The sequence below is a fragment of the Phacochoerus africanus genome, chromosome 10, assembly GCF_016906955.1.
Source record: "Phacochoerus africanus isolate WHEZ1 chromosome 10, ROS_Pafr_v1, whole genome shotgun sequence".
In the NCBI taxonomy this organism is placed as follows: Eukaryota; Metazoa; Chordata; class Mammalia; order Artiodactyla; family Suidae; genus Phacochoerus; species Phacochoerus africanus.
This window is the reverse complement of record NC_062553.1, coordinates 69,239,007-69,259,342: the sequence shown is the minus strand read 5'-3', so window position 1 is coordinate 69,259,342 and position 20,336 is coordinate 69,239,007. Positions and strand designations below refer to the sequence as shown.

The window sequence follows — 20,336 nt, the reverse complement described above, 5'->3', positions numbered from 1 at the left end:
CAAAACTAGCATCTTCAGCATAATGTAAAAGCTGGAACAACTATCAGCTTAAGAATGAATTTGCTAGGATTTTTGCAGGAAAAGTAGGGGAGATAAAATAAATCCTTTTAGGAGTTCCTGTTGTGGCTCAGCTGTAATGAACCCCCCCACTAGAATCCATGAGGGTGCGGGTTTGATCCCTGGCCTCCATCAGTGGGTTAAGTGTCCCAAGTTGCTGTGGCTGTGGTGTAGGTCGGGAGCTGCAGCTCTGATTAGACCCCTAGCCTGGGAACTTCTGTATGCTGCGTGTGTGTCCCTAAAAAAAAAGAAGAAGAAGAAAAAAATGCTTTAAGAGTTGTAATTGAAATCTTCGGCTGGTGACATTTTGATTTACTGGTTATACTAATATTTGAGTAAAATCCTAAGACACACCTCTGAAAATCTAAAACTGTCTTTCTCACTTTTCTCAGCAATTATTACATGATAGTGAGTATCTTTTTCCCATAAGTTTTGTTTTGTTTAACATAGCTAACCATTCATTATCTTACTTGCCTCTAGATTCTTTTATGGTATTAATATTAAATTAAGTAGTTTAATTTAAATAACAAAATACAATTTAAAATTTTTCAAAATTTTAAAAACCATTTTTTTGGAAAGGAGGCAGAGATTAAAAATAAAGCTTTTGTCTTAATAGGAAAATATCCCTTTGCTGTCAGTTTTCCTGTCTATGAAATCCCTTCATTTGCTGAAAATGAAGTCATTGAGAAAAATTTATAAATACCCGTGTCTGATTTTTTTTGTTGTTGTTTCTTTGTTTGTTTTTGTTTTTTATGGCCACACCTGTAGCATATGTAAGTTCCTGGGCTAGGGGTCAAATCAGAACTGCAGCTGCTGACCTACATTATAGCTCATGACGAAGCCAGATCCTTAACCCACTAAGCAAGGCCAGGGATCGAACCTGCATCCTTGTGGATACTAGTGGGGTTCATTACTGCTGAGCCACTGTTTTTTCTGAGTGATTTCTTGAGTAAGAAGTTAGAGCAACAAAGCTTAAATATTTGAGAGCAGTTCTTACTACTTAGGTGTTTTAAATGTCTTTAAACCCATTTTCTTTTGTTGACACCGAACCTTTCCTTTATCCTATTAACCAGCTTAAAAATTATATCAACTCTATTTGCAGTATGATTTTTTATATTTAAATTGTAGGAGTAAATAGTTTTGGTTTCCAAAGTACTGATCAAATGGTTATTATTTTGAAGAAAGTAAAGGCTCTGTGCTTACATTTATTTTTAAAAATATACCATTTAAATTATGTTTTTATTTGTACCCTTTTTGGCCCTACAACTGATCTTTATTGCTAATGTTCATGTACCCTAATTAATATTTTCAGGGATCTCTTAATATTAATTTTTTGAGGCTGCAAACATCTTAATTTTTCATTTTAGGAGATGCTGAAGAAGTGTCATCTTTGTATGGAGTCAATAGTACAAGCCAAAGATAGACAGGCTGCTGAAGCAAACAAAAATGCCAGCATTTTATTAGAGGAGTTAGACTTGGAAAAGGTAATGATAAGCTGTACATATGAAAAATACCTACTTTTTTCCTTCTTGCTTTTCTTCCTTCTAATATGTAATCTGTGGTTGCTTTGATGTGGTTCTGCTTTACCTTATGTACATGGTTTTCCCTTGGCATTATGAGGACCTTTGTAATCAAATTAAGGAGATGTTATTACAGGAAATGCATTTATCTGGAAGTCAGAGAACCTAGCTTCTGATGCTCCATTACCTCAGCTAATCCCCATCCAAAAACTCTATCTCATTTATCTAGACCTTTTAATTTGTTGCCAGCAGATTTATCAAATGTGCTTACAAAGGAATAACCAGTTAGCAAAATACAACCAGTTGATGGAATGTCTAATGAGTATCTTTTTAAGTGGATGACTTCTCTAGTACTTTCTCTTTCAGGCACACTACAGCATCATTCCCATCTATGCCCATGGGGAGTAAAAAAAGAAAAAAAAAAACATATAAATGTATAGTTTGGACAGTCCCATAGCTTCTTCTTTACTTCCTGTTCCTGTCTAACTGTACTCTAAGATGTAACAGAAATAGTAATCATAGCAGGAAAAGAATTGCTTGGTCATATTTCATCTTTTTTAAAAAAGGTTAAAAATGCTATAAAATTTAACAAGGACTATTGAAAGGATATGCAGTGATAGTCCCAACTCCCCATGCAGTTGAAAATCCATGTATAACTTTACATTTGGGCCCTCCATATCTGCAGCTTTGTATCCAGGGATTCGACCAACTGCAGATCATATAGAACTGTAGTATTTATTTTAAAAAAATCCCACACATACGTGGGCACAGTTCAAGCTTGTTTTGTTCAAGGGTTAGTTGTATAACCTTTTTCATTTAAGTCAGGTCCATATCTTTTTCATTATACTTGCTGACTTTGTTAAGCTATATATTTCATCTTAACATAAAGAAAATATGGATTATTTTAAACATTTTGTTCTAATTGAAATGTGAAAATAGTTATTTTCTGGAAAATATAAGAGGTTCTTCATTTTAAAAAAATTCTAGTTTAGATTCTGATCAAGTGAAAATTAGCATTTTTGTCCCCTTTGAAGTTTTAATTGAATATGAGCACACTGAGAATAGATATTGTTGTAATCACTGTATTACTTGACCTGTTTTGTATTTAGTTTTATTTGATAGTTAATGTCTACTAAATACCAGGCAATATGATAGAGCCAATTTGTACGATAGAGTATGTATTATTTGAGTCTTCTCTAGCACCGTCATATTACAGATGGAGAAGCCGTCTGTGGGAAGTTAAGTAATTTTGCCTAAGCTAGGCTAGGATTTCAACCCACTTTTTTAATCCTGAATCCCTGATTCCCTCTCTGTTAATTGGAGATACCCACCTTTTAATTCCATCTCCTTGAAGTATTTATCCATTTCTGCATTATTCTTTTTTTTTTTTGTCTTTTTGCCTTTTCTATAGAGATTCCCAGGCTAGGGGTCGAATCGGAGCTGTAGCTGCTGGCCTATGCCAGAGCCACAGCAACAAGGGATCCGAGCTGCGTCTGCAACCTACACCACAGCTCACGGCAACGCCGGATCCTTAACCAACTGAGCAAGGCCAAGGATTGAACCCGCAACCTCATGGTTCCTCCTCAGATTCGTTAACCACTGAGCCATGATGGGAACTCCCTATTCTCTTATTTTTAAATGTCAGAATCTCTAAGTAATAGTTATTTCATGATGTTTTTTTCTCTCTGCATTTTTATAAATCATCCTTTTCTATAGCTGAAACATAGATATCTTTTTAAATAAAATCTTTGTTTCATACCTTTGATGTTTATCATTATGTGAAATACATTTAGGGATTTACTGCGTACCTGTGGATTACAGAGTCAGGAAGTAACTTTTAGGAGATCGTATCCATATGATGTCTGTTATCAATCAACTTCAGTTTTTGTTTTTTCTTTTATTCTTTATTACAATGATGTCTTCAGTTTAAACTGTGAAATATACAAAGATAACTAAGAAACATATGTCATCACAGGTAACTGAAATTAAAAACCTGGTAGGGTAATTAAAAGTCCTCACTTCTACAATTACCTGTAGAGCTTTTTCAGACCTCATGTGATCTGCCCACCTGTACCACTCCTTACACCTCTCTGGTCTTATTTTAGTACTTTCTTTTGGTCACTTTGCTCCATCTGTAGTGGTTGATCTTGCTATGCCACCTGCTTTGAACGTCAGTCTCCCTTCCACATTCTTCCTACTCTTCTTCCCTTCTACATTTTCGTATTCTAAAATTTTAGCTACTTATTTGTCTCTGTCACAAGACTGTGTGCACCACAAAAATGATGCTTGGCATTTTAGTAAACATTTGTTGAACAAATAAATATCCATGTATACAAAGATGATGTACTTTTTTAAAAAATAGAATTACTCTAATATTTGCTTTTCCTTCTCTCAGTAACTAAAGAATATTGTCAACTGATAGTGATTTAAATAATTGAATAATATACTCCATAAGTTTTGTTTTTAGTTGTTTTTTTTTTGTCACTACAAAAAATGCTGCAATAAACACCTTTATACATATCTCCTTATATTTTGGTGCTTTTATTTTTATTGAGTAAATTTCTTAACTTGGGTCAATATATTTTAAATTTTGATATGTCCAAAGTATTTTCCTACTACCATCAATAAATACATAAGTGTTTGTTTCCTTGAGTTTTTTGCCAGCCTTTTTTTTAATTTGTTTTTGTTTTTTTGTTTTTTAGGGCCGTACCTGCAGTATGTGGAAGTTCCCAGGCTAGGGATCTAATCCAAGCTACAGCTGCTGACCTACACAGCAACGCAGGATCCGAGCTGCATCTGAGACCTACACCACAGCTCACAGCAATGCTGGATCCTTAACCCACTGAGTGAGACCATGGGTACTAGTTGGATTTGTTTCCATGGTGCCAGGTCTGGAACTCCTGCCACCCTTTCTTAACCTTGATGTTCATGCTTTCAGAGCTTCAGGTTTAAAGCATTTCAGAAGGAACTTCTTTCAAATGTCATTGCATATTTTCCAATAATATTAGAACTCAAAGGTGATAATCTTTTTTTTTTTTTTTTTGGCTTTTAGGTCACACCCTCGGCATATGGAGGTTCCCAGGCTAGGGATCACATTGGAGCTGTACACCAGCCTACACCACAGCCACAGCAGTGTGGGATCTGAGCCTCATCTGAGACCCACGCCACAGGTCACAGCAGCACTGGATCCTTAACCTACTGAGCGAGGCCAGGGATCGAACCTATGTCTTCATGGATGCTAGTTGGGTTCGCTAACCACTGAGCCATGATGGGAACTCTGATAATTCTTAATCATAAATTAATTAGATATAAATTCTTCTGCATGCACTGATACTTGAATGGGGGTGGTGCATAGATAGAATTCTAGGTTAGAGAGGAGACTCTTGGCTCAACTCTAGCCCCTTTCTATTTGAAAAACTATCAGATTGAGATATGATAGTGTTGGTTCACTTTTTTCTTATAATTTACATCTGGAAGAATATACTTTTTTGCCTTTTGAGACACAGTACATTCTCGCTGGACCATTTCCAATTTAATAACATCATTGGAGTTGATCTTGTTTGGTTTAACATGGATGTTCTGCAAGGTAACTCACTACTTGTAAAAAATGCTCTCTTGGTCAACCTTTCTAATTCAAAAATGTTGATTAATAGGTTTGTAAAAACTGCTGCTGAGGATACTATTCATTATATTTATCAGACTCCCTTATCTTTATGCAGCAAATATTTGATTTATTGAGCACTTACTATGTGGAAGAGTCCATGTCCTGGAGCAGTTCATCTGGTCAAACTATGGAATACCCTGGCAGTTACTTGCTTGTTCTCTTAGGTCATTAACAACTAGGTCATGTTTTGGGCTGTTAGAATCTTTAGTGGGCATTAGTGGTCTTTATTTTTATTGTTTCACTGCTTATTATTTCTCTCCTTTGTCTTTGTAAACTTTCATAATCTTTTAGGGAGTTATGGTATATTTTCAAAATATTACTAATATTAATATTACTAATAGGTTTTTTCAGCTGGGTTTTTTTCCCACCACCTAAAGCTATTAATATGCCCACCTCACAATCTCAATTTTATATATTTTATTCTCTGATTATCACCTCTTGTGTTTTTAGCTTAACTCCCTCTACAATTCTACCTCCCACAATCCTGAAAACATTCTGTCTACCAATAAATTGTAGGACCCATTTATCCTACCATCTTTTACTGGCCTTACTCTTTTCTTTCTTTTTACTCTTACCTATTCTTACCTGAACCCTAGTAACTAAAGATGTCTGGGGGGAAAAAAGCATTCATATCTTGATGACTAATATTACTTTAAATGTGTGACACTGAGCCCTTTAATGTTGCCCAGTAGTCAGAATATATATTTCCCTAGTTAAATTTATTCTCCCTCTCACTTAGACCATTATTTTTTTTCTTCATCCTCTGACTTCTAGTACATCCTCTTCTTCACCCTCAGTTGATTACCTTGCATCCTGCATCAGTGAGGAAACTAAAGCATGAGAAGGAAACTGCCAAAGACTTCCCTCAGCCTGTCTTCCACCCACCAACCCCTGTACCCATATACCTCATACCAGTTGCTAGATAAACTTGTTATTACTAGATCCTGTTTGCTGTCTGCTATCTCTTACTCAGAAACATTGTGCCATCAATTCTCTTTTCTTCTTTTATCATTTTCCCTCCTCTCCTGGATCATCCTCATCATCATATAAGCTTGTTTAATCAGTCTTGAAGAACATTTTGATTTCTCTTATCTCCCCAGTTTTCAGCTATAAGCCCATTTCTTCGCTCTCATTTGCAGCAAAACTCCTTGTCTGTTTTGTCTATATCCAATTCTTTTTCTTCCCCTTGGAATCTACTCCTGCCAAGCTCTCAATTCCACATTTTCACCAAAACTATGTTTCATAATCTCCAGTGACTCTTATGTAGCTAAATCCATTGATTACTTACTTCTCTCCCCCTATCATAATAAGCCTGATAGCACCTTATATTCCTCTTCACTTGGCCTCCATTACACTACACACCCTTGGTTTTTCTCCATCTTTCTGGATGTTTCTTCTCTGTCTCTCTTTCCTCCACCCCTCTTGGTTGGGAAGCCATTTAGCTCATTACATGATTGTCTTTATTCATTAGTCATCTCATCCTGCTTCTTAACTTTAAATATATACCAGCTGATCCCAAGTTTGTATCATCTCTTACCTGTATTTCCACAATAGTCATTTAACTAGTCTTCCTGATTCCATTATTGCGCTGCAGTTTATTTTCCATTTAACACTTAGAATGATCCTCATACATCACTTAGATCACATTACTCTTTTGCTCAAAACCCTACAATGCCATTTCCCTCAGAGTAAAAGATACACTTCTTTAAAATGCCCTGAGGGACCTTAGGTGATCAGGCCCCCCTGATAAGCTCTCTGAAAGTCATGTTCTGCTATTCTGTTCTCAGCCACACTGGTTAGACTTAAACATTCCAGACCTACATGAACATACTTAACAAGCTTATGTATGGTTGTTCTCTTTGCCTGAATACTTCAAAACTTAGAGAAGTTTACTTAAACTTCACCTTCATGTTCCCTTACATATCCCCATGTCACACTTCTCTTCTCTTCCTTCACTCCAGTATTCATTTTATATTGTACTTAACACCTTTTCAAAAATGAAAAGGTGGGCCATTTACCATTGCCCACTCCCAGCCAGCAACTAAAGTTAAGCTTTGTGGGCTTCATGAGGGCAGGGATGTTTTGCCTGCTGGTGAGTCCTAAGAGACTAGAGCCATGTTTAGTACATAGCAAGTTAGCAATAGATTTTTTTACTGGATCCTGCCCCACTCTTCCCTTTTATTTATTTATTTATTTTTTGTACTCCTTAATTTCTTCTTTTGTTATTGTTACCATTACTAATTATTCAGGTATGAAATTCCAATGCCATTTTCAGATTCTCACTTATCTTTACTCCCCTATTCTCTATATCTATTAAATAAGATAATGTAGTCAGTGAACTTCCCCCAGTGCCTGGAACACATTAAACCCACCATATTAGTGGTTTCAGTATCATCACCATCACCTTTACTTGAGCTTTGGTGGTCTGTGTATGAGCCTTCTGTTCCATCCTCTCCTGAGTTGTCACTTCTCACCTGAAATATCGCAGTAGGCTTCTTAATGGTCTCTCTATAAATACCTTTGCCTCTGTCATCTTTTGCCTTCAGTCTCATCTTTCTTTGTTCCAGTGTAACTTTCCCATTTCCATAATTTCTAATACACAGGTGAGATTGCCTTCCTCCATCCTCAAAGTCCTTTGTCTCTCTTCATTATCTGCATGGGACATTTCAAGTATTAGCTCCTCCTTGTTTTCTCCAGGCTCATCCCTCACTGTAGTTTTTACTCCTCACACATCTCATTCACCAGATTTGCATAGTGTTTCTTTAGTTTGGACTGCCTCTCCCTAAATCCTTAAAATTCTCATATGGAAAAGCTTAACCCTCAAATGTCTATTTGTTTCCTGAATCCGCAGTTAGAAATCACCACTTGGGTTACTGCCCTTTCCTTTTCCACAAGGAAGTTATTTATTCTACAGTTTCACTCTTTTCTTCAGACCCTCTACCCTCCCCCACATCTGCTCACAAACAATAGCAGTTCCCCGGTAAGTGAAAATGAGGTCTAGGCTTGTACCTTGTGAGAGCATAGAGGCTGAGGGCTAAATCTCTAACCCTGTGCTCCTTATCTCCAGACTTACTTGAATCTCATGCTTTGGTTGATCTGTTTTCATTTTTTCTCTTTTGGATCTTTTGCCAATTTTTACATCCTCTCCATACTCCTTTATCTTCAGTGCCTGTGTTTAAAGAACTCCCTCCCTCTTTCTACAACTTAAACTAGTTAACTATCCAGATGAAACTTTACCTAAAATTTAGTATTTGTTTCCTTATCCCAATATTTTGAGGGAATAATCTATAATCTATGTCTTATTGACCCTGGGTTGTTTTGTTTTGTTTGTTGTTTTTGTTTGTTGGCTGCACCCCCCCCCCCCCCCCCCGCCCCAGCATGTAGAAGTTCCTGGGCCAGAGAGCCAGGGATTGAACCTACGTCATGGCTGCAGCAGCACCAAGGTCTTTAACCCATTATGCCACAAGGGAACTTCCATTGTTGACTCCGCCTTTATTTCTTTTCATTCCCAGCCCAGAATCATTTGCTTACTCCTCCAATATTCCATTGAGCTAACAATGGCATCTAACTGCCGAATCCGGAATAAGATTAGACCTCTCATACTTTTATCTTTACTGATATTTTGTGATACTTAACCAATGCTGAATTCCCTTCCTTCATGAAACTTCTCCCATTGAAGCTGCTTTCTCCTGATTATCTTCCTTTGCCTGATATATGCCTTTCTAAAGTCTCATTTTTCTTCCTTTTAATATCAGATATTCCCTCCCCTCCACCTTCCCCTTTTCTCTTTGTATGTACACACACACATACATATATTAGCTTTTTCCCTTTGGTGATTTCATTTAATTCATTAGTTTAAGCTACCACGTGGAAACTAATAATGCCTCTTTAAGTCTGTATCTCTTTTTTCAAATTCTGCTTAGTTTTATAGAGCTCCATACCTTGTAGGTCCTTTTACAGCCATAGTTTTTCTCTCCTCTAGAAACAAATAATTCTGCTAGAACTTCTGAATTTGTGCCCCACTTTTTACCAAGTCTAAAGGGTTAGTAAAATCTATGACATTACCAAATCACCAGTCTTACAACTTCAAAATTTGGAAACAAGAGTAAATACCTAGCCCTTAGGGCCAACTGAGAGTCTGATAATTCAGACTCTGCCCAGGGGGCCAGCCTCTACAGACAGAGCTTTCTAAGCCCTGAGGCCCATGCATACCTCAGGACCCAGCCACACCCACACACAAAGCCGATCCCAGCCCATCACGCCCACCCACCCCTAAGGCCAAATGGGCTTGGAAGAAAGCCTTCTTTCAGATTTTTCTATTTTTTATTTTAAAAAGTTACACCCAACCTTGAATACCAGTCACAATACTTCCTACCACTGGACAAATTTTAAACATCAGGCAAAATGAACAACTCATCTTAGCTGAGCCAAAAGTCTTAAACCTCACTTATTAGTTTTATCCCCCTGTGTTTCTCACAGCTCTTCTGGCCGTACAGACATGATACAGATAAAATATTATCTATTTTTATCTATTAGTTTTATTATTCCTCATTCCGAATTGGAGAGGCTTAATACATATCTGTAGCCACAGTTGCTTTGAAAATGTTTTTCTGGCACACCCTTTGCCCCCACTTCCACTCCGTCATTCCATTTTACACTTACCTGTTTATTTCGTCTGCGGCAGTGCTAGACAGGACAACATCGGGCCTCTCTCACTGGGGCTCAGGCAGAGGTGTAGAAAGTATGATTCCTGAGGACAGGCAGCTAGCTACCTTAAGGCGGGGCTGAATGAGCTGAGTCACACATGTCAGTGCCTTCTTTCAAACTCACCAATCAGGTAGTACTCCTCCCTGGAAGTGAACTAGGGTGTGAAGGTCACCAATTACTGTTTTTTTCCCCAGTCCTTTGGAAAGGTCGAAAGCTCCTTCTTTACTGGTCTTCAGAGGAACCTTGTGTACTTTGGAAAAACTAGCAAAAATTTCTAGAGGGTAGGTGCCATGCAGACAGTTTATGTAACTTCATTTTCCACTGGTGTTCTTTCCTAAAATCCGTCTGTCTGACAAAATATCAGTGTTCTAAGGATTCTCCTTAATTACTTCCTTTTTTAGAAACTAAAGTCTTATCTCTTACCCAAGAGAATGTAATTATTGTACCTTGCCCCACGGTGTAAAAATTTTCAGGGTGGGCAAAACCTTTCAGGTACCCAACAGAGATTTCAGAAGGCAGGAGGGCTGTCTAGTAAAAGAGACTTAAAGAATGAAGTTTGGCACTTTTTTTTTTTTTTTCCTCCAAGAAAAATAAGCCAGGAGTTCCCGTGTGGCTCAGCGGTAACTAAAAACCCAACTAGTATCCATGAGGATGTGAGTTAGATCCCTGGCCTCGCTCAGTGGGTTAAGGATCCACTGTTGCTGCGAGCTGTGGTATAGGTCACAGATGTGGCTGGGAACTTCCATATACTGCCTTAAAAAAAAAGAGAGAGAGAGCAAGATTATTGAACTTTTAAACTTACTCTTAGCTTTTTTTTATTGTGAAAGTAATAGGTATCCAGTTTAACAAATGGAAACAATGAACAGTTATATAAAGTCAAATTGAAAGACAACATCTTCTGCTACCTCTCCTTGAGGCCTGTGCTCTAGAGGTAATCACTAGTAAGCCTTTAATTTGCATCCTGTTACCCTTTTGAAAACATTTTCAAGAATAGAGCCACAGAAAGAGTTCTCTCTCTCTATATATATATGTGAGAGCACTGGTCTGCAATTTGCCATTCTTTCCTAACAAATGTAAAGTATGAGCGTTTTCCTAGGTATATATTTATAACTTCTAATGGCTCCCTAGTATTCTGTGAATTTATAGTTTTTAATTTATCTCCCTCCCCATACCCCCCCATGCATTTTTCTTGTTTCCATTTACTACCATTGTTATTAATCTTGCAGTGGAAAGTATTGGACCTATATTTTTACACTAGAGATAGTCATTTTAGGATAAATTCTTAGCATAAGCAGTTTTTAATTTTCACAGGAGGCTTTCTAATTACCTTTTCTAAAATGTCAATATTTATACCAATGGCAATGTAAGAAGGAATTCATTTTCCCAAACTTTTGCTGTCTATATGTTTTTTAATTTTCCAAAATTAATGAGCAAAACATGGTAGCTTATTGTTTCAATTTATATTTCTTTTGTGATTATGAAGTTACACATATCTTTATCATTCATCCATTTGCAAATTAGATTGCCTTATCGTTAATTAATCTTGCCATTTAAAAATATTATTTTTTCTTTACAGTGATTTGAATGTGATCTTTGATCAAACAATGAAGTGAACTAAGATGACTTAGAATTTTATGACATCCCACTACCCTTATAATAAAATGACATTATGTGACAACATTTTTTCCAAGGTAAATTCCAGTGTTATAATTCTGTTTTATTGATTCTTGACAGTTGAGGGAAGAAAGCCGGAGGCTGGCTTTGGCTGCCAAAAGAGAAAAGAGAAAGGAGAAGAGAAGAAAGAAAAAGGAAGAACAAAGAAGAAAACTAGAAGAAATCGAAGCCAAAAATAAAGAAAACTTTGAACTCCAAGCTGCTCAAGAAAAAGAAAAGCATAAAGTTGAAGGTATTTTTCTCTAAACCATCTAATTAATTTCATGTAATATATTCTGTTCAAAGCTTTATTTCCTTAAATATCAGTAACTTAAGGTAAAAATAGATCTCTTAAGTTATTAAGCTATTTTCATTTACTGAATTCTTCCCCGCTTTTTATTAAAAAGACTTTCAAACCTACAGACAAGTTGTTTAGAACTTAAGTAGAGGGGAGAATAGATCAATAATAGCCATCTCATTACTTGTGAATACTAGAATGACCAATGACTTTATGCATAATACTAGTAGTAGAATAACTTCTGCATTTTTTTTCATTGAGTGCTTAAAGCTAAATATAGTCTAAGAACACTAGAACTTGCTAATTCAGTATTGCTACTTCTACAGATGAGCCTGAAGTCTTGACAGAGCCTCCAAGTGCCACAACCACTACTACCATAGGTATATCTGCAACGTGGACAACTTTGGCAGGTTCCCATGGTAAAAGAAATAATACCATAACTACAACCAGTTCAAAGAGGAAGAACAGGAAAAATAAAATTACTCCAGAAAATGTTCAAATTATATTTGATGATCCACTACCAATCTCATACAGTCAACCAGAGAAGGTGAACGGAGAGTCTAAGAGCAGCAGTACCAGCGAGAGTGGGGACAGTGATAACATGAGAATTTCCAGCTGCAGTGATGAAAGTAGTAATAGCAACAGTAGCCGAAAGAGTGACAATCATTCACCTGCTGTGGTCACTACCACTGTGACCAGTAAGAAGCAGCCATCAGTTCTGGTTACATTTCCAAAGGAGGAGAGAAAATCTGTTTCTGGCAAGGCTTCAATAAAGTTAGTTCCAATTTTCATTTCTACTATTTATAGTATCATTATGAAACATTGTGTTGCTGAGTTTTTTTAGTAAAGCAGGCAGATTAACAATTGACAAAATATGTATTTGTCTTTGTTCTAAAAAAGGCACAATTTCATTTGAATTAAAGAATTGCTATGTAATTTCTTCATTTTTGGTTGTTAAATTTAGCCCATGAAAAATACTGATTATGGTTTCTCGCGAATTATTATTTTATTTCAGTTCTCGTAAATTTGACCTCTAGGTGATATCTTCTTAGGGAGTTCCCATTGTGGCTCAGCAGTAACGAACCTGACTAATATCCGTGAACATGTGGGTTCGATGCCTGGCCTTACTCAGTGGGTTAAGGATCCAGCGTTGCCTTAAGCTGCGGTGTAGGTTGCAGATGAGGCTCAGATCTGGCATTGCTGTGGTTGTGGTGTAGGCTAGCAGCTATAGCTCCGATTTACCTCTTAGCCTGCGAACTCCCACATGCCACGGGTGTGGCCCTAAAAAGTATTAAATTAATTTAAATTTTTAAAAAAACTTATTAAAAATTGGCCCTTCATAATATGCTAAGTATTGACAAGTGAAAAATAAGTTTCTTATTTCTTCATCATATTTATTCTAAAAGAAAGAATTAAAATCATGTTATATATTGTCTTTATCATTTAAAGTTTCTCTGTTTGTTCTGTTCTTAATGTATGTTTTTCCTCCCTGTTAAAGATTGTCAGAGACTATCAGTGAAGTGTCCGGCAATTCTCTCTCCACTTGTACAAAATCTGGTCCATCTCCCCTTTCCTCTCCAAATGGGAAATTAACAGTAGCAAGTCCTAAGCGTGGACAAAAGAGGGAAGAAGGCTGGAAAGAAGTTGTAAGAAGGTGACTGATTGCTTTTCTCATCCTTTTTATGTGCTCTATTTCACAGTGAAGTATAGTTCACCTTATAGTAAATTCTCCTAACTGTCCCCAAGGTTGCAAACAAACTGTGGCCCAAGGCTGAGTCTAGCCAACAGAGACAACCTATACTGTTTTTTTTAAGATGTAAAAAAAGGCATACACTGGAGTTCCCGTCTTGGCTCAGTGGTTAACGAATCCGACTAGGAACCATGAGGTTGCAGGTTCGATCCCTGGCCTTGCTCAGTGGGTTAAGGATCTGGCGTTGCCGTGAGCTGTGGTGTGGGTCGTAGACATGGCTCGCATCCCACATTGCTGTGGCTCTGGTGTAGGCCGGTGGCTACAGCTCCAATTCAACACTAGCCTGGGAACCTCCATATGCCTTGGGAGCGGCTCAAGAAAAGGCAAAAAGACCAAAAAAAAAAAAAAAAGGTAGACACTAATACTTTTAAAATTGGGCAATCTTACATAAAAGTTAGATGATTGTGGTATCTGCTTGACCCCCATAGATACTGGTACTTGGAAATGAACTAACTTATTTAACATGATAGATTACGTTTTGTTCAATTTTGTAATCTCAGCCTAGGATGTAGTGTCTACTACATGCTTGTAAATATTTGGAGAATGAGTAAGTATTGGTTTTGAACTAGTCTTGTGTTAAATCATAGGATACCTTTATTTCATAGGTTTTAGGACTAAAATATTTTACTATATTTTGCTTGGAATTTTTAAAATAATATTTGTCAGAAAGTAAAATAGTGTCCTAGAAACTAAAAGATGGTAAGATACCAAAAACCTAGAAAGGAAGTGATCCATCCTTTATAAATGTTCGCTAACCTGTTTTAAAGAATCCTCTAGAAATTCCATCAAAAAAGTGAAACTTGTGATTGTTCGAAACGAGAGAAGTAATGAACCAAGCTTATTACTGTTAATCTCAAAGTGTACTATACATTTGTTTTTCATGTTTAGGGCCAACACTTCCCCTCAGTCCCCATCTGTATCTTCATACCTGTCTCTGTCTCTGTCTCATACACACACTCTATTGAACTAATCGAAATCACAACATCAGCATACCCTCTATCTTACAAAAGTAAGATAATTCAGCTTTTCTGCAAGAATTTTATATTGTGGTATGCAAACGAATTCCTAACAAATTTTAATTAATAATCACTGACTGATTATTAATGCCTTTTAGGGAAAGGTATCTTAGATATTAAGTAAAGAGACGGGAATCATACTTTGCCCTTTAAAAATATACCATTTTAATTTAATATTTAATCCATTCTAAATAAATAATTTACTTGTTCATTGAAGCATATTTAGTTCATTCCTTTTGAGAGTTATACTGAAAATTTCTTTTAGAATTATTCTTTAATTTAGAGTTGTCAGAAATTTTTTATCTACCCTTTCTGAATCTGAATGTTTAAAAAATTAGTTTTGCAAAGTGTTAGATGGGTTTTGCTTTTCTGGAGTTCCAACAAGCTTTTCTTTTTCCTCACAAGACTAACATCCTTAGAGTTTCCATATTTGTGGATAATCATTTTATGTTCCAGAAGAATACAAGGAAATAATGAACTTTTAATATAACCCTTTCAGTTGCATGTTAGAGAATATAAGCAAGAATGTGAATCAGACATGCAAAGGTGCCCATAAGAAGCCTTTTTTTACTTTCTTGGACTAGATTAGATGCCTCAACAAATGTGTCTTTAGAGCACTTATGGCATCATGTAGTTCTCTTACTTGGTGTCCACATAATCAGCGTATATGGGCATGAACCCATGGCTATCTTCTTTGCCATTAATGTATTAATGTTTGCATCAACACTGTCTATGTCTCCATGAATGTGCTTTACAGATATTAATGAAGCATAAAAGTCAAAAAAATAATGTTTGGTAATGAGATGAAAAACTGTGGTAAAGTACTCACTCTCTTTCTGTGGCTCTTAGTTGCCTATTATCACTTAGCATGAGAATTGGTAGAAGAGGCTTATTCAATGATAATCTGTTCTGTATCTATAGAAACATATTTTAGTGATAACTCTCTTATTCTAATTACAACCATTGATACTACTGATTTACCTTTATTTATCTTTGCAACTGTTAAACAGGTCAAAGAAAGTATCTGTTCCATCAACGGTGATATCCAGAGTGATTGGAAGAGGAGGCTGTAATATTAATGCTATTCGGGAATTCACTGGTGCACACATAGATATCGATAAGCAGAAAGACAAGACAGGAGACCGGATAATAACTATAAGGCAAAATTTTGTCTTTTATGTTGTTCTTCCTTTGTACTTTATTGCAACTAGAGCTTAATTATATATAAGCATTGAGTTGTCAATGTAACTTGTTTTTAAGAGTGTACTTTTTTAAAATGGGAAATTGATTAGTGTTTGAGAGGATAACCTTTACAATTTTTTTTTCTTTTTTCTTTTCTTTTTTTTTGGTCTTTTTAGGGCCGCGCCTTTGGCATATGGAAGTTCCCAGTCTAAGGATCAAATCAGAGCTGCAGCTGCTGGCCTACACCACAGCCACAGCAATATGGGATCCGAGCCGTGTCTGCAACATACACCTCAGGTCATGGCAACACTGGATCTTTTACCGACTGAGCAATGCCAGGGATTGAACCTGCATCCCCGTTGGGGTTCGTTACCACTGAGCCATGATGGGAACTCCTACTACAATTTTTTTTTCCTAATTCACAAGCTCTTGTGAAATATTTCAAAGGGCTCTGAAGGAATTTTTCTTTTTTGTGTGGGTAGCAAAGGTTTGAATAATGTTTTCCTTATATAATGTTTCATTTGGCATTCTTAAATTTCATTCTGAGACTTCCTAAGAAGGAATGGGTTTTTAACACATTTGAATCTGTAGTTTTCCATCTTTCTCTTAAATCAACCTACGAGGTTTGTTGTTCTGAGATAGTGTCCTTAGAATATGAGCTTAGTAATAGATTTAAATATTTGTTTTGAATTAAATATTTGAATATGTCTATGCCTGAATACCCTTAAGATAAAAGATGATATTCTAAGAAATCAAAAATTTGGTCATGAGAGGCAGGTGCCTTTCATGGTCATAGGTGGCCATAGGTGATAGTTACATATCCTACCTCAAGAGGAATGAGGCAGTAACTAGCTGTTTCATACTTACCCTCCTCTCCTATCTTGTTTATCCTTCTCATGGGATGGGTGTAGTCACAACCTGCCTTATATAGACAAGAGGGGAAGCTAGTACCCTTTATGAGTAATTTCCCATTCAGGTATCCATAAGGCTTTCCTTTCAAATATTTTCCTAAACATCCAAGACTAGGGTTTAACCTTATAGCCACTGTTCACATCATAAGAATTCCTCTCTCATTTTGAGACATCTGTCCAGAGGAGTTATAATAATCACTCTACTAATAGAGAAACCACTAATAAGTATGTTATAAATGTGGTCGTTTTAGGAACCAGCATTTCAAATACTATTTTCTTACTCAGTGGTATTATTTTCTTACTCATTATATACTGCTTTTCATCTTGATCAACTGTTTATCCTTATTGTAACAATATGAATTACATAGGATTTTAAGTACAGTGATTTTTCTATCTATAATGTATTTCATAGTAGGATAATGATTGCTTAGTTTGAAGAAACAACAGTAAAATTAACTTTTGGAAAATAGATCATATACTTTTCCTTTGAAAAATATAGTGGTGTGTCAGGACAGTTTATTGCTTTGTTTGCAAATTGCCTCAAGAATGGTCTGGGAGTTCCCATTGTGGCACAGCGGAAACAAATCCATGAGCCTACAGGTTTGATCCCTGGCCTTGCTCAGTGGGTTAAGGATCTGGCTTGTCGTGAGCTGTGGTGTAGGTCTCAGACACGACTCGGATCCTGTGTTGCTGTGGCTGTGGTCAACAGCTGCAGTCCTGATTCAACCCCTAGCCTAGGAACCTCCATATGCCGTGAGTGCAGCCCTAAAAATCAAAAGAAAAAAGAATAATCTGAAAATTGCTGTTTCACATATGCATACACAAATGAATTTAGGCTTTACATATTAGAAGGGGAAAATTAGACCTAATTTTTTTGTGAACTTTATAGGGGTGGCACTGAATCGACAAGACAAGCAACTCAGTTGATCAATGCTCTGATCAAGGATCCAGACAAAGAAATTGATGAACTTATTCCAAAGAATCGTTTGAAAAGCTCCTCGGCCAATTCCAAAATAGGGTCATCAGCACCTGCCACCACTGCTGCTAACAGCTCCTTAATGGGAATTAAAATGACGACTGTAGCTCTATCATCAACATCTCAAACTGCCACAGCACTCACTGTGCCTGCAATTTCTTCTGCATCTACTCACAAAACCATTAAGAACCCAGTGAATAACGTGAGGCCTGGTTTTCCAGTTTCTCTTCCATTAGCATATCCTCCTCCACAGTTTGCACATGCTTTGCTTGCTGCTCAGACTTTCCAGCAGATCCGTCCACCAAGGTTGCCCATGACCCACTTTGGAGGTACTTTTCCACCAGCTCAATCCACTTGGGGTCCTTTTCCTGTCAGGCCTTTGAGCCCTGCCAGAGCTACTAACTCGCCTAAGCCTCACATGGTGCCTCGCCATAGCAATCAGAATAGCAGCGGTTCTCAGGTGAATTCAGCAGGTTCTTTAACTTCAAGTCCAACAACTACAACCAGTTCATCAGCTTCAACGGTGCCTGGTACATCTACGAATGGCAGTCCAAGTTCACCTTCCGTCAGAAGGCAGCTTTTTGTCACAGTTGTGAAGACATCCAATGCCACCACAACAACAGTCACAACCACAGCAAGCAACAACAGCACCGCACCCACAAATGCCACATATCCTATGCCTACTGCCAAAGAACACTACCCAGTATCATCCCCATCTTCCCCATCACCACCAGCCCAGCCAGGAGGGGTTTCTAGAAATAGCCCTTTGGATTGTGGAACAGCATCTCCAAATAAAGGGGCATCTTCCTCTGAACAGGAAGCAAGTAGTCCACCAGTAGTAGAAGCAACAAACACTAGACCTCCAAACAGCAGCAGTTCTTCTGGGAGTTCAGCAGTTCATTCTACTCAGCAACAGCCTCCGGGATCTGTTTCTCAGGAGCCAAGACCACCTCTTCAGCAGTCTCAGGTTCCTCCCCCGGAAGTGAGAATGACTGTTCCTCCTTTAGCAACAACAAGTTCTGCTCCAGTGGCGGTGCCTTCTACTGCCCCAGTGACTTACCCCATGCCTCAGACACAAATGGGATGCTCCCAGCCTGCTCCTAAAATGGAACCCCCTGCTATTAGACCACCCTCTCATGGCACAGCTGTCCCTCACAAGAAGCCAGCTCCAGTGCAGAATTCATCTGTTGCAGTCCTCAGTGTCAATCACATTAAAAGACCTCACAGTGTTCCCTCTTCTGTCCAGCTACCTTCGACCTTAAGTACACAAAGTGCTTGTCAAAATTCAGTACATCCAGCGAATAAGCCTGTTGCTCCCAATTTCAGTGCCCCTTTACCATTTGGGCCCTTTAGCACATTGTTTGAAAATAGCCCTACTTCTGCTCATGCCTTCTGGGGAGGATCTGTTGTTTCATCTCAGTCAACACCAGAATCTATGCTATCAGGAAAATCTTCATATTTGCCAAATTCAGATCCTTTACATCAGTCTGATACTTCCAAAGCTCCAGGTTTTAGACCACCATTACAGAGACCTGCTCCAAGTCCCTCAGGTAAGTTTGTATTTTTTAATCTTTTTGTGGCTGCTCGTTTACACAGGTGATGTGAAAACTCTTGGTTATTTTCTAAAATATTTACTCTGTGACTAGGCCAGATAGACAGTGATTATTGTACTGAATTCAAACATTATTGTGAATATTGAGTGTGTTTAGTATGACATTTTTTAAATCTTTATAGAAGCTACAATGGATTTTATCTTTAAAAAATCTCTTATGTTATAATTCAGTAGGGTAATGCCATCAAGTTTGCTTTTATTCCAAATAAAAAAATAATAAGCAAAGATTTTAAAAATCTTGCACTTCTGATTGTCTTTTTGTTTTAAGAATAATGAGAAAAAATAGAGATATGCAGTTTAATAGAATAGGCATGAATCGTATATGCTCTTTAAATTTAAATTAAAAATTCATCTTAGTCAAGCTGGCCATTTCCCCTCCTGTTTTATTGAGATATAATTGATATGTATCACTGTATGAGTTTAAGGTGTACAGCATAATGGTTTGACTTATATATATTACATATATCACAATATGTTATATATATTGTGAGATGATTACAGCAGTAACCTTAGTTAGCATCCATCATCTCATGTAGATAATTTTTTTTTTTAAATAAGAAAAAGAGAGGAGTTCCTGCTGTGGCACAGTGGGATCGGTGGCATCTTGGCGATGCTGGGACACAGGTTCAATCCGCAGCCAGGCACAGCTGGGTTAAAGGATCTGGCATTGCCATAGCAATACTCTAGGTCGCGACTGTGATTTGGATCTGATCCCTGGCCCAGGAACTCCATATGCCCCAGGGCAGCCAAAAAAAAGAAAGAAAAAGAGAAGTTCCTGCTGTGGTGCGAAGAGATCCACAGCATCCCTTTAGTGCCACGATGTAGGTTTGATCCCTGGCCCGAAATGCCATATGCTGTGGGACAGCCAAAAGAGGGAAAAAAAGAAGAAAAACATTTTTTCCTTGTGATGAGAGCTGTTAGGATTTAGTCTCTCTTTAACAACTTTAGTATATATCATGCAGTAGTGTTAACTATAGTTACGTTGTACAT

At 37.4% G+C, this 20,336-nt stretch overlaps 1 protein-coding gene across 8 annotated transcripts in view; it reads left to right on the top strand.

The window, feature by feature from the left end:
- Positions 1 to 20,336, top strand: part of ANKRD17 (ankyrin repeat domain 17) — a 170,123-nt gene that overhangs the window by 131,680 nt on the left and 18,107 nt on the right. For all 8 annotated transcript variants that reach the window (XM_047798995.1, XM_047798991.1, XM_047798990.1 and 5 more), the window contains 6 exons: positions 1,425 to 1,541; positions 11,683 to 11,854; positions 12,226 to 12,673; positions 13,398 to 13,553; positions 15,676 to 15,825; positions 17,648 to 19,284. In XM_047798995.1, the coding sequence (XP_047654951.1) occupies positions 1,425 to 1,541; positions 11,683 to 11,854; positions 12,226 to 12,673; positions 13,398 to 13,553; positions 15,676 to 15,825; positions 17,648 to 19,284 (2,680 nt within the window). The remainder of the gene's footprint in view (positions 1 to 1,424; positions 1,542 to 11,682; positions 11,855 to 12,225; positions 12,674 to 13,397; positions 13,554 to 15,675; positions 15,826 to 17,647; positions 19,285 to 20,336) is intronic.